We start from the raw sequence: 14823 nt of genomic DNA, 5'->3' as shown, positions 1-14823 counted from the left end.
GCTAGCTGAATACACCATCTCAAGCTACAAAGACACTTTAAAAAAAAAGCAAATCTGAAAAAAAGACTTTAATTTTCACCACAGCAGGTAAAAATGGATCCACAGTGGTCTGACTGACATCACTGAAGTTTAACTGACATTGTGTTATAGGATACTGTGATGATTACATGTTGTCCTAACCTCTTTTTTTAAACAGGTGTACAATATATTTGAAAGGCAAAAGACAATAAAATCATGTGACTAAAAATCTAAAGGTTTTCCAAAAGGAAGTACTGAGAGATTTCACCCTGCAGACGCTTAATTCTGTCATTTCGGTTTTCTCTGTCACATCACATTTTTCAGGCTTTGCGGTCAGCAGCGACACAGCTGGTGGCATTAAATAGTTTTAGCACTAGAGGGCGGCAGTGCCACCTGATACTGTGTCAGCGCCTCAGGCACGAAGGCATGAGCAGAAACTAAACAAGCTGCTGCGTTTCTTGAGACTTCCCTGAGATTTTTTAAACCCAAATAAACAGAAGTTTAACAATTCTACAAACCTGCTGATAGAGATCATGTGACATGATTGAAAAGACCACATCTACTGCTGTAGTCACCTTAGTCATCAGATCATATGTTGTCTTAACCAGGGGCGATTTTAGCCTATTTTTGGGGGTGCTTCAGCAGCGCCCTTGCTGCCAGAGCGATGGTGGCTGAGCGGAGGTGGAAGTGCTTGGCTTAAAACAGGACATATTAACTGCATTTAACCTTCAGTTAGACAGATTTGCCAACCTCAAGGTGACACGGTGTCTCCATTTTTCTAATATTTTAATAATATTTTGTACATTTCAAGGACTCTTCTATTTTTGGAGTGTATTTTTATGTATCTGTATTATGTTATACATACACTTTAAAAGTGAATCTCTGTCCAAAAAATGCACTCAGTTTACTTTTTACTCACTATGAGCATCATTCATTATTCTCCCGCAGTAATTAACGTTAGGATATGTATTTTTTTTTTTAAATTCCAATACATTTTTCTTTTGCTGTAGTAGTCTTTAGCAGCATTTAAATAACCTTTATCAGATTTGATGGTTTTGTTACAGACTTTTCAAAAAAGTGTTTTGCTTTTCTTTCACAAATGTGGGGATTAAATTGTGTTAAAGTGTACAAAACAGTGATGTCATGTTTTGTGACGAGGACCCAGGCACAGAGAGACTTGATGAATTTAAGAATCTTATGATTTAATAAAGAAATTCGCAGACTTGCACAGAGAGGGTAAAATTATGATGACTGATAATGGAGATGAAGACAACAGACGATGACAGGGAGGAACAGGGGTTTAAATGCACCAAGGAGACAGTCAGAGGGAACTCGGGACAACTGGAGACATTTAAGGATGCAGGGACTGACAGAGACAGGGAAGAAGTCTCATCGTGACGAGTAAAGTTTACCTTGCCTGGACGGGCAGCTCTCTGGGTGCTCAGCACCCCCAAGCCTCTGATCCTAGAATCGCCCCTGGTCTTAACCCTATTTATCACAATGACAAAAAAATAACCAAACACTACTTAATTTATTGATTTGATTTTCGGCAAGCTAAGCTGCTTTTTGTGCACTCAGTCATGTTGCCAGTTAACTTGTTTAGTATCACTTACTTTTCCAGCGTTTTGCGTGCCATCCCAACTTTTCGGGGGGACTTATTCTTGTCTCAAACATGTTGTCAATTCCAAAATGAGCCAATATATATCATGAAATGGTAAAACATCTCAGTTTAAACAATTTTCAAACAGTTTTCTGTAAATAAAATATGAATAAAGTGAAATATTGTTTATATTTTACACAGAGTTCCAGCGTCTTTGGAACTGGGCTTTGGTCTGGATCCTTAATACAGAGGAAACTTAACTTCGAACAGAGTTTTGGATGATGTTTGGTTGCTACTACCATGAAGAACAAATAATGTATGTAGCTCATCCTGTACCATTCAACTTATATCTGTCTTACTTCTGTGCAGACTACCTTTATGTACCAGCTGCAAGAGCAGTGTCTTTTGAAATCATTTGCTAAATGGTAAATGGCCTGTGTTTGTATAGCGCTTTACTTAGTATCTAAGGACCCCAAAGCGATTACTGTCTGCTAATGCATAGCCTCTGATGTGAAATCCAATAATAGCCCAATTGAAGTGTTTGGATCTCTGCTGATGTTTATAGTGATATGTTTGACACTTAAAATTCTGTGCTATATAAGCAACAATGAAAACGTGATTATGTATTTCTTTAAGTATTTTAAACAAAATTATCTCATTTGAATCTTTGCTGTGGCACAGCATAGAGAAGTAAACGTGCAGGGTGCAGCACACATACAGGGTTCTTTCTGCATTACATCAAAAGGAAGCCAAGAGGACATTGATGGGTGTGTGTGTGTGTGTGTGTGTGTGTGTGTGTGTGTGTGTGTGTGTGTGTGTGTGTGTGTGTGTGTGAGAGAGAGAGAGAGAGAGAGAGAGAGCTGAGATCTTTAGTCAGCAGGCTGTTAAAATGACATTCACACACTTTTTCCATCAGCTTTGACACAATTGTTTTCATAGTATTCCGATTAAAATCCTTCATACGTCAATCAGCAGTTTCCCAGTTTGTTTGTTGTTGTTGTTTGTTTGTTTTTTGTCTCCATACATGTCTGCAGATATCTCCATGAAAATGGAACAGCTGTCTTTACAGTATGACAAGCCTTTTTTTTTTTTTTACATTCTTCAGGACCATATTCGGCATTGGTCTCGTGATTCTGCTCGTGAGCGTGACGTGGCTGCAATGAAAGCAGAGGAAGACGATGTGGAATAATCTCACAAAAAGCCTGCCCGTATTTTTTTAAAATAAACTCCAAAACATAAATCACACACTGTTGTTTTGAAGACGTTTTTGTTTTAGCTTTGTTTGTTTGTTTTTGTAATAAAACACACTCATGTTTATCGTCAACAGCGTTTCCTAGACATTTACGTCACATATCGCGTCACGTTTCAGTGGAAGCACGAGGGGATTTCAGTGGATTTCTCCGCGTGGATCAAGCTGTGGGATATCTGCTGTGCCTGACATGTGTCCGTGACTGCAGGGGACGAGGCCGTAAATGGTGTCTGGGATCCAAGTCGGTTTAGAGCGTTTCGTTTCCTAGTCATGGAAGGTCTAGAACCGGTTACCGATTATTTAAGGGAAGTGAACGGACACTTGAATGAACTTCAGAGCTCCGGTGAAGGATGCTCTCCTTGCCGTAAGAGCACCCGTTGTTTGATCCCGCCGGTGTACTGGAATGAGCTGCTACAGCTTGTTAAACTGGCAGGACCGGTGGTAAGACGCATTATTGAGGCACTGAAAAATTATTTATTCCCAACAGTAAAGATGAAATTTTAAAAACCTGCTTCATTTTAAGCTAGTTCTGACCTGAGTGCAACTCCTGTAACAGTCTCGCAAATAAGACCTTTCCAATCTGGTTATGAAATGAAAAGTCAACACTCGGACATAAAGTCTTATTATTATTATTATTATTATTATTATTTTTTTTTTTGCTTACTGTATGTTAAATCTTTTATAGCCTTCTGACATTCAGGCCTGAGTTACAACATGCTGCATACTGTTTAATGCTTTGATTCCACATAGCTGTATTAAAAATCAGCATTATAACTAGACTGTTGCACGTTTTACTAATTGAATGTGTTAAATCTGTTTATCAGAAAGTGGCAGGATCCTGCACGACAGAAGATAAAACACTAAAAATAGAAACTTTAACAAAATAATTTAAATTAAGTTAAATATCTCAATAAGAGACAAAGTGATGAAAATTCTAAAATTCAAAAAGGTATAAAAAAAATAATACACATGCCTGCTTATTTCCCCTTAAATTATGCCACATTTCTGGGTGGTGCCCATCAAAAACTTAACAGCTTATTCTGCTATTGACTCGTGTTTTGAGTTTCTGGTACTCTAGATGCTGACAGTCGGGTGCCTGATTGAAGCCTGATTAGCAGCAGCTGTGAGGGGACAGTTGGTGTCTGCTCCAAGCCGGCCATGTTTGACTGATCTGGATAGGACCTGTGCCTTGAAGGGCAAATTCAAGCTGGTGGTCTGCAGAATCAGGTTGCAGAATTATTTAGAGTGAGCCCTAGTACCATCTCCAATATAACGGGGAATGGTATGAGAACGGTCATAGCGAAGCATTGCGACAATAAAGAAAAGATCCACTGAACACATATCTTTGCTTTTTATGCAGTTTATTTATTGTAGTGGTTTACACATTACAGGCTAAAAGCCTAACAGGCTAAAGAGACACAAATCTGCCCTCTTTGGTGACCTGTTGTGAACAAGTTAGGAAAGTAAAAAAGAAAAAAAAATTAAACATCAGTCTGAAAATTGATAGTTTTTCAAGTTTCAGGCCAGCAGCATCAGCATGTTATTTTTCATATGTAAAAATGTATAACACTGTTTTAAGCCACACGCTTGGTCATTTAAACACTAACCATAAACAAACACACTTGTACAGTCATACTTGCGTATACGCAAGTATGACTGTACAAGTGTACAAGTGAAATTTTCTTTCTGTGCTTCAATAAAGTATACTTTATTGAAGCACAGAAAGAAAATTTCATGTCACAATATTTTAACAGTTCTAAATTAAATTCTTGGCTCAAATAATCTTGGTTTGTCCTTACGTCGGTATTAAATGATGAATTTGACTTCTGGTGCCTTCCTAGAAGCCTGATCTGTGCGTTTAAAAATATATGATGTTAAAAAAGACGGCAAGAAGTTTAGAAGCGAGTATATCATGAGCTATTTCTGACTAATGAAAATTCTAATGAAACAGTTCTTCCTTATTTATTTATTTATGATCTGCTGGATAATAATGATGCGTTTGATTTTGTTTTCCCAGCTCATTTCTCAGCTGATGGTCTACATGATCAGTACAGTCAGTATGGTGTTCTGTGGTCACATGGGGAGAACTGAGCTTGCAGGAGTGTCACTAGCAGCTGCGGTAAGGAGACGCACGTGAGGCGTACGTCAGCTCTTTTCTGTCGCTGCCTTCTGTAAGTCTTCATTTGGATTCTGAACACATGCTTTTTTAAATGAATGTATCTATTTATTTGCAGGTGGTTAACGTCAGTGGTATTTCTGTTGGCACTGGTTTATCAGCAACTTGTGATACCCTGATATCTCAGGTTGGGGCCTATGTTTTTTAAACAACTTAACAAGGAGATTGTGGTATCAAGTTTGTTTTCCTGAACTGTTACTTTGTCATGTGATCAGTAAGTCTTTGTCTGAATGTTTCATGCAGACGTATGGGAGCGGTAACTTGAAGCGAGTCGGTGTGATTCTCCAGAGGGGAGTTCTGATTCTGCTGCTGGCCTGTTTCCCCTGCTGGGCCGTCCTCATCAACACTGAGCCCCTCTTACTCGCAGTGGAACAGAGTCCGGAGGTCGCCAGGTAAGTTCAACAGGAACAGCTAGAGCAGAATTAGACAAATTCATAATTATCATCTGTAAATGCACAATATATACTTTAAGTCAAAATCTGCACTACAGTAGAAGTAAAGCAGATGTGGTAGATCAAAAGATTTGCGACATTAATGTGCAGCTGACAAATCTGCAGCAACTCTGCAGGTCTTGCATGTCAAAATGTCTGAGAAATGTTTCAAGCACCTTTTTGAATTTAGGCCATAAAGAATCAAATCAGTTTTGTAGGCAAAGAGCACTTGTAATCACACCTGCATTGTAGATATGTAGTTTTTTCACACATTGTGTTTGTCTCTCTGGCCTGAAGTCTCGCCCAGATGTATGTGAAAATCTTCATGCCTGCTCTCCCGGTGAGTTTGATGCATTCAGTGTTCCCTCATGATCCTGTGTGTGAACGCACAAGCTAATGGTGGAAGCTATCAGTAAAATCAGAGAATGTCTAAAAGGGAGAACACCCACTCTGAGCACTTCCTGTTTCGTAAGGGACACTTGCGAAATCATCCAAAATGAACCGGGCCTTAGGGAGGTGAACCACAAAAATGGAACTCTATTTTTTTTTAAATGAGCTGTCTCAACGATCCACACAAGATTTGCCTTACTGTTGAACCCATGACATACATGAAACAAACGTAAAATAAAATATGTCAACAATATTAGTCAAACAGAACATAAGTTGCAGTTTACTGATCTTATATCACCTCCTTGATTGTATGCATCAGTTTTAAAATTTTAATAGCTATCCTATTAAAGTTTTTAAACACATTACAAAGTAACAATATACAAAGTTCTTAGAAACAATAGTTACAATCGGCAATCATACAAGAATCAACAGATGTGTTCAAAGACAAAAAAATGTTCAAACTTTTTGTCTGTTTTCTATCTCCAGGCTGCTTTTATGTACCAACTGCTTGGGAAGTATCTACAAAATCAGGTCCAGTATCCTAACATAAGACATGTATGACATTCATGACATGTAACAAAGTTAAGTTTAAATGGAAAACGTTTTGCTCTTCGTTACAGGGAATTATGTGGCCTCAGGTTATAACTGGAGCAATTGGAAATGTCTTCAATGTTGTCATCAACTACGTCTTCCTCTATCCCCTGGAGCTGGGTGTTGCGTGAGTTTTTTTTTGTTTGTTTTTTGTTTTAATCACTTTTGAATGATAAGTGGTTAGAAGGGTGCAGATATGTGTCTTTAAGTGTTTCACGGGAATGGTGTGTTAAAGCTTTAAAACAAAAACAAAAAAACAATTATTTAGTGATTTAGATTTTGAACCTGAGAGTCCATCACATAGTTCCAGTGGCACATCTGGACATTTCTTAGATTAGCAAAGACAGTGAAGTATAACTGTGCTCAAAACTGTAAACCTATTGATTCTGATAGATCCCTGACTTTTACTCAGGTATACTTACAGTATAGAATCCTTCCAGTTGATCTAATCTGGCAAAACCATAAAATCATAAAAAAAAAAAAGTGCAGGAGAAGAAAAAACTCAAAGCAATTATGAAATGTTATTTTAAGACTCTAATTTAACTGCTTTTGTGGACGCTTTGTACATGTTTTAATCTTGATATTTTCCATTCATACTGTGTCGTTATATTTCTTAATAAGTGCCTACTTCTATTTTTGGTCACTTCTTCTGCTCATGGTACTACTGAAGTGGATCTGCAGCAGCCAATGCCATGTCACAGTATTTGCTGGCTTTGTTCCTATGTGCTTACATCTGCTGGAAGGGTCTACACAAAGCCACATGGGGAGGTCAGTTTTCTTGACCACAGCGTGATCTTCGAGTGAATGTTTAAAAAGCTGGCCGTCTTTTAATGGTGTTTGTTTTGTTTTTTTCTTCAAACTTCTGCTGCAGGTTGGACGCTTGACTGTCTGCAAGAGTGGGGTCTCTTCATCAAGCTGGCTATTCCCAGTATGCTCATGATTTGCTTGTCCTGGTGGATATTTGAAATCGGAGGATTCCTGGCTGGTGTGATAAGTGAGGTTGAGCTGGGAGCTCAGTCCATAGCATACCAACTCTGCATTGTAGCTTATATGGTAACTTTTTTTCATTTTTACCTTTCCTGTTTTTGGAGAGACTATTTCATCCATCCATTTATTTTCTATTGTTTTCATGAAACAGTGAAATTAATAACCTTAATAACCCCATTAATAACCTTTTAAATTAATCTTAGCTATAAAAATGCTTTAAAATATCTTAATAATCCTTCATAAGAACATATTTTATAAAAAGATTATAACAAAAAAATCTTTGTATAATCTATACTTGAGAAGAAGGACTTTGATCCCTTTAAGCATGACCACCATACAACTCTGTATTCCTGATGAATAAAGGACAATGAATGTGGGATTGTAAAATCAGTGACTGTTCACCTGCTGCATGGTTTACTTCCAGTTTGTGCAGCACACTGCACATGCTCATCAATGCTCACCACTCCAAGGGAACATTGTTGGATTATATGCAATGCAGCGCTGCAGCCCAGGAAAACTACCAGCCTTATTGGCAGTTTCCTTCTGTTCTTCTAATGAAGTTGGCAGTAGTTGCTTTGGTTTCTTTGTGTGTTTCTTCATGTGTGTGTGTGTTTGTGTTGTCTTCATCCTAATGGCAGTTTTATTTGAGCTTGTGCAAGTTTACACTACAACAAATCAGACTGGCTCTAGCATCTCTTGTTGTTTTCGTCTGTTTCTAATCTTTGTGCTAAGATAACGAGCTTCTAGCTCTGCTTTTGAACTTATCATACCAATGTGGTAGTGGTGCCATGTCCCTTTAAACTAACTTTAATGAGATCATTTATTTTCATGAAATTCAATACTTCACATTATCACTGTGTAAATACATATCTTTTCACAGAGCCCACTGGGATTCTCTGTTGCTGCCAGTGTGAGAGTTGGAAATGCTCTTGGTGCAGGAAATCCAAAGCAGGCCGTGCTATCGTGCAAAGTCTCTATCATCTGTGCATGTAAGAAACGAGTAATCTTAAAAAGAAATAATTGAAAGCAAACGGCTGGTTACATGTGTTATCAACACGTATGCAAACAGTCCCTGAAAACACAGGTCATGTCTTCACCTTCTCTCTTTGAAATTTCTACATGTGAGCTGTTCTCTCACGCTGTGCATTTTACTTTGTTTGTGCACCACAGTGGCAGTTGCCTGTTTGGTTGGGGCTTTCATCATCTCTACCAAGAACGTCATTGGCTACATTTTCACCTCCGAGCAGTGAGTGCACTCACAGACACACACTCAGTTTTACTTTGTTGCAGACACGTGGATGTCTAGCTGAGTCTGTGATGTTACACAAGTCCATTCAGACTATTATACATTATCTGTGGTCATCGTCTTCATGTTGATGCACAACGGTGATCTGTGACTGTTTAATGTTTAGCAGGTAGGTCCCTTTAACAAATCCTTCAGTTTATAGTTAGTGTTCATCCTGTGAGGCACCCAGACCCAGACTTCAAATACAGTGATGTGAAAACGTTTTTGCCTCCTTCCTCATTTCCTATTCTTTTTGTATATTTGTCACACTTAAATATCTCAGCTCATCAAACAAATTTAAGTGGTAGACAAAGATAACACAAACACAAAATGCAGTTTCTAAATGATGGTGTTTATTAAGGGGGAAAAATCCAAACCTACATGGCACTAAGTGGAAAAATTAATTGCCCTCTCCTGTTATAGCATAAATTAACTGTGGTGTATCACATCTTTGGTTTAATTCCTCTAGCAACACCCAGGCCTGATTACTCTCACACCTACTCTCAATCAAGAGATCACTTAAATACGACCTGCCTGACAAAGTGGCAGATATCATGCCGCGATCTAAGGAAATTCAGGAACAAATGAGAAACAAAGCAACTGAGATCTCTCAGTCTGAAATAGGCTATGAAGCCATTTCTGAAGCTGTGGGACTCCAGAGAACCACAGTGAGAGCCCTTATACATAAATGGCAAAAACATGGCACATTGGTGAACCTTTCCAGGAGTGGCCAGCCAACCAAAATTATCCCAAGAGCCCAGCAAAAAGTGTGGTGGCACAAAACACTAAATCTTCCTAATGTGTGAAGCACGGTGGAGGTGCTATTATGCTTCGAGGCTTGTTCTCTCGGGGGCCAGAGGCCTTTTAAACAATTCCAACTTAATTAAAAGCAGATTTATAGGAGAATGTGACAGGGGTGAAGCATGAGCTGAATATTGTAAAGATGATGGCAAGATGATGACTGAAAGCATATAGGGGTTTTTGAAAATCCAAGTCAGAGTGCTGATTTTAACCCAACTGAAGCCAATCCTGTGGCATTCCCCGAAAATGACTGTTTAATTATAACAATTATTTATAAACTGGGAGACTTGACACAGTAGCCATCCTTGCAATTGTGGAAATCCTACAAGTGGTTCAAGTAAATGTCTGTAACTAGTTTTGAGATTCTTGCTCCAAAGGGAGATTCAACAATTTACTAAATGAAAGAGATCAGTTGCTTTTATGAGCAGTGTGAGTGGTTACTCGGTATATTCAATAAACACTCGAGACTGTCTATTTTTGGTTTTTTCAAATTGCCTTTATCATTAAGTACCTGGGCTCAACCATGAATAACTGGACCTTAGACGAAGATTGGACAATTTCAAGGAATCAAGGAAGGAAAACTAACACTTAATAATAAACTATATTGCCACTTTTTTAATTATGTTTAATGTTATGGTCTTACTAAATAATTAAGTCAAGCAGCTGAAGCACGCTCAATAAACTCCGCAGTGAGGAATAACAATGTCAGGTTCAAATGCAGTTTGACTGCTGCAGTTGAACTTGTTCCTTTTATTGGTTTGCTGACTAGAGATAGATGTTACATTGAAAGCATGAATATCAATTTAAAGTATGTTTCTAAAAACCCTTTTAAAGGTCTTATTTCTATATCTTTATAGAGACATCATTCAGAGGGTTGCTGATGTCATGCTTATATTTGGATTCATGCACATCTGTGATGCCATTGCGGTGAGAAATCATGCAGAATAACCATTCACAAAGCACGTGAGACATCCGCATGACCAGTGTTTGATACTTGCAGGGCGTGGCTGCAGGTGTTCTTAGAGGTGTGGGGAAACAGCTGATTGGTGCTTTGTGTAATTTTGTTGCATTCTACTTCATTGGCTTCCCCATTGGTGTGTCCCTGATGTTCGCAGCAAACATGGGGATTGTAGGTAAAACCAAACTGTGTGTGTGTGTGTGTGTGTTACTCTGTCTCAGAGGATTTGTTTAGCAGCTTTCAGGAACTTTTTTTTTTTTTTTTTTTTTTTTGATCGGTGACAGGACTTTGGACAGGACTTGTCATTTGCCTCTTACTTCAGATGATATTTTACGTCACTTTTTTGTGCAAACTTGATTGGAAAAAGGCTTCAGAAGATGTGAGTAGCTACATCAGTTGCTTTAAGTTTAAAGCTTTCTTATTTGAAGCTAAAATGTACAATCAGTGTCTTTGATGTCTGTGATCAGGCTCTTGTGAGAGCAGGGGTTCACATCACAAAGGAAAATGCAACAGCTGAGCTGGAACACTCAGGTAAGAACTGGTAATAAGAAACAGTCTTGCTTTGAGGCTCGCATGAACGTTTTGGGTTTATCTCAAATACTCTCTCTCTCTAACTGCCCCAAACCTCTAGATTCACATCAGAGTCAGGCCCAGGTCAGTGGAGCTGAGTCTGCGTGTTTGAGTGCTGAGGGAGGAAACACAGACCCAACTGTAGCCAGTTCAGGCAGTAGAGCCTTCACCACCACCACAGTGGGAGATGTTCTGTCTGTACCACAGTTGGCTGTATGGCGTGGTTTGGCATTAATAATCATGATCATCATCCTTCTTGCTGGAATAATCATCAGTCACTTTCTAATGAAGCTGTTAAAATGATGGATTTTTGAGTGTCATAGGGCTGCTCATCAGCTTGACCATACTGAGAATCTACTCCAGTCTTCAGCTCTGTGCAGCTTCCAGAAACTCTTTGATTTCCTGGTCTGCAGCCCTCTCATATTTTCTTTACTGCACACCAAAAGAGCGGATGCTAACGTCAGGCCAAATTCACATTTAGAATTTCTTGTATCAGGTATCAAAACCCAAAGACTGTATACAAAAGATGGATGATGCTTTCAGGTCTGAAATGTGATACCTAAAGTGTGATACCTAAAGTGTCTTACATGTGCATTCTCTATAACAGACAGCAGCAAGCAATTCTTCTGCTTGTTCTGCTTGCCCCAGTAAACATTTTCTCACCTGTGGCTCTGTCACAGGTGTTACATCTTATTAAATACAACATCATGTTCACTTAGGAAATTATGGTCCCATTAGCATCGCAAAGGAAAAAGGCAGTTATGCACTTCACTGTATGAGTATACAGTCTCACTTGGTTTCTTAGTGAGTCACCACTCAGTCCTTCTGTCAGTTTTCAAAACACGAAGATTGCAAAGGCTAAAATGTGAAGCTCTGAGTAACTTGTTTACTATCCAACAAGGGGCATCCAGCATCCAATTTTAGTATGCAGTCTATGAGGAAATCTGCTGAGTGAGTGAGTGAGTGAGTGAGTGAGTGAGTGAGTGAGTGAGTGAACTATTAATTGTAAGCAAATGGAAAATGTGTATTTTCTGGGTGGAAACAAGGAACTTAAACGTCCACCAGTAACATTTTATGCCAGCATTTTTCACGAGAACAAACATTTCACTGCACAATGTCTTCTTATATCTTCCTTTTGCTTCAAAAGACCATACTATGGACTTTTTTTTTTTTTAAATAGATGTATCAGAGAGATCTTTATTTTCATGATCGGTTTAGGCTTTAAACGAATAGATGAAGGTCTGTTTAGTCAGTGTTGAGACTTTGCTGAACAAATACATTTTTGAGTCATCTGCCATTCTTTTCTATTTCCTCTGTTGTTTTGATGTTTTTGAGTTCCTTCTGTTGGAAATCTGAAAATAAAGAGTTTACTGTTTAATAGTGAAGCATTAAACAATCACAAACTTGTAGCCATACTGGGTGGCTTTTAAGTGTGAGCGTGTATGAATAAATAACTCCTGAACAAAAAAGAGGCTTTTCATGAAGCAAGCTTCAAAAAGTTGGCTTATGTAGGGAAATTCCACATTAACAGCAGCTCCATAAAACCCATTTAGAAATGACTGTAGGTCATCAGTCTCATCTCTGGGACAAACAGAGGTCTCATCAATTCACAATAAAGAAACCTGATCCTGTTGATCAGTAGCAATGAGCTCAGCCACCCGTGGAAATGACTTCTGTCCCACTCAACCCCCCTCTTGGTTCAGTCATTTTCGCCAGTTTCCAGATCATCTGTCATGAATGACCGTGTTCCCTTTCTGCATAATCACTGTTAAAAAGTAACTTGTTGCACAGACTGTCACGTAGTCAGGCCCAGACACATTATGTATGATTTGCATTTTGAGCTCTGTTTCATAACTATGACCATTTGTTGGAAATGTCATTTAAACATATACCATGCAGTGAAAAATTTCCCCCTTCCTGAGATCTTTTTCTTTTAATTTTTGCATATGTAAAAGGTTTAGGATTATCAAACAAATTTTAATATTGACAAAGCTCATCCAAGTAAGTACAAACTACAGTTTTTAGAAGATCTTATTTATTAAGGTGAAAAACAACTTTCCAAATATACATGGTCCTATGTCAAAAAGCGACTTTCCCCCTTTGCTAAATCATGAATTAAGTGTGACTAACTGCATTTTTTTTTTTTGCAAGCTGATTTTAATTCCTCCACAGTGACGTGAATAACTCATTGCCAGTTCTTTACTACGGCGACTGTAGACCGCTGGAACAGCTGTGGCTCGCAGACACAGTGTGTGCCAAACTGCGGTTTATGTGTAACAGTTTGTGTTTGGTGAAATTTGCTGAGCAGTTTCAGACACTACATTTGAAGTTAGCTGCCCCTTGCTTACTTTGTACTTCTGTAGCACCAGCTACATGATGAAACGGCTCCATTAACTGAAGGTGCTCACTTTAACCACCAGCTGTAAAGACTATCCTTGTGGAAATGCTGTGTCAGTCCAGCAGGTACTTTTTTTAATCATGAAGGAAAGCTCTTACTGCGGGCCACTCTAATTTAGGTGACTTTCCCATGATAAGTCTAGTTAAACCAGATTAATTTCTTAAACTAAACCTCTTACTGGTAGATAATCTTTATCAACATTATAAAACACCCTGTAATTGTATTCCTAGACTAAGACGTATTCAGGTGTAATGAACATGAGACGTAGAAGATCGAAATGACTCACGCCGAAATAAATACATTAAAAATCTGTACATAAATTTAAAAAAAAAACCTTTAATTTGACCAATATTTTACAATTAATCTACATATAGTATACTGTTAGTTTTTTTGTTTATTTACCCATTATTTAGTTATCATTTATCAATATTTCCAGTCTTTTCTCTCTATGTTAATATTTATGGAAGTCCTGCACCACTTGCATAACCTTGTTCAGAGTCATTTTCAAGAGTTAAAAACATAGATTGTATATAAAAGAGGAATGTTGTGATATTACCATCTTATAGCCACAGATACCTCCTAAGTGCTAAGTAATATACAAATAATGCACAGCCTCTTGGGCAGGCGAACAACACACTGTATTATTATTATTTATCACGCCATTCTGATAAAATTGTTTAAAAGGCACCAACAACACAAACACAGGAGTGAGGATAGGTCAGAGGGAGAAACCAGGCCACCTACAGCTATCTGTGTCTGTGCGCCTGTCAAACAAAGCAGCCATGCTGCTATGTGTAGCACCTTCCTACTCAGCTGACCCAAACACACACGTTCATATATTGCTTTTATCTATACCTAAGGACTTTCTCACAATTTCTCACACACACACACACACACACACACACACACACACACACACACACACACACACACACACACACACACACACACACACACACACACAAACTCGGGGGTCAGTACCCAAGGATCCTGCAAGACAACCTGCTCAACCACCTGAACCAAAGTTGCCCAGATGCAAAACAATCCAGCATCGCAAACAGACTCTGCAGACAGTCTGACCTGCAAAAACTATTAATTTTCAACATTTTTTCTGATGAAAGTATGTTAATGTATATTAGTTTGAGGACCGAACTTTATGCAAGTCAGTGTGAGGAAGACTGTTCTGTTTTTTTGCACCCATACTTCTACTGTTATGAAATTATTGTCCACCTAGATTTTTTATCTTTTTTCCAATTACTGAACTAAAATAAAAATTATTTGTTTGGTTTCTCTTCCTTCCCCATAGATTAGACAGAGAGTGTTAAACACACACTTAGCGGGTCTGTCGCCGTGCTGTGGCACGCGCTAT

The 14823-nt window shown here is 38.5% G+C and overlaps 1 protein-coding gene across 2 annotated transcripts; it reads left to right on the top strand.

Moving 5' to 3' along the window:
• The first annotated feature begins 2963 nt into the window (after positions 1-2963).
• LOC309708460 (multidrug and toxin extrusion protein 1-like) lies at positions 2964-13095 on the top strand. 2 transcript variants are annotated; one of them, XM_082536534.1, is made up of 16 exons: positions 2964-3308; positions 4885-4986; positions 5102-5170; positions 5287-5435; positions 5772-5814; positions 6351-6395; positions 6485-6582; positions 7126-7223; positions 7327-7508; positions 8323-8431; positions 8613-8688; positions 10386-10455; positions 10529-10661; positions 10771-10865; positions 10954-11017; positions 11118-13095. In XM_082536534.1, the coding sequence occupies exons 1-16, from the start codon at positions 3138-3140 to the stop codon at positions 11357-11359; spliced, it is 1746 nt and encodes a 581-aa protein (XP_082392660.1). In that variant the 5' UTR covers positions 2964-3137; the 3' UTR covers positions 11360-13095. The 2 variants fall into 2 exon arrangements, with proteins under 2 accessions (XP_082392660.1, XP_082392661.1); XM_082536535.1 differs by lacking the exon at positions 11118-13095 and having other exon boundaries at positions 2967-3308; positions 10932-10977.
• Positions 13096-14823: the final 1728 nt, after the last annotated feature.

This window comes from Aulonocara stuartgranti (assembly GCF_965226115.1).
Source record: "Aulonocara stuartgranti genome assembly, chromosome: 6".
NCBI classification, from domain to species: Eukaryota; Metazoa; Chordata; class Actinopteri; order Cichliformes; family Cichlidae; genus Aulonocara; species Aulonocara stuartgranti.
The sequence above is the reverse complement of the archived record's forward strand: the minus strand, read 5'-3'. Positions and strand labels throughout refer to the sequence as shown.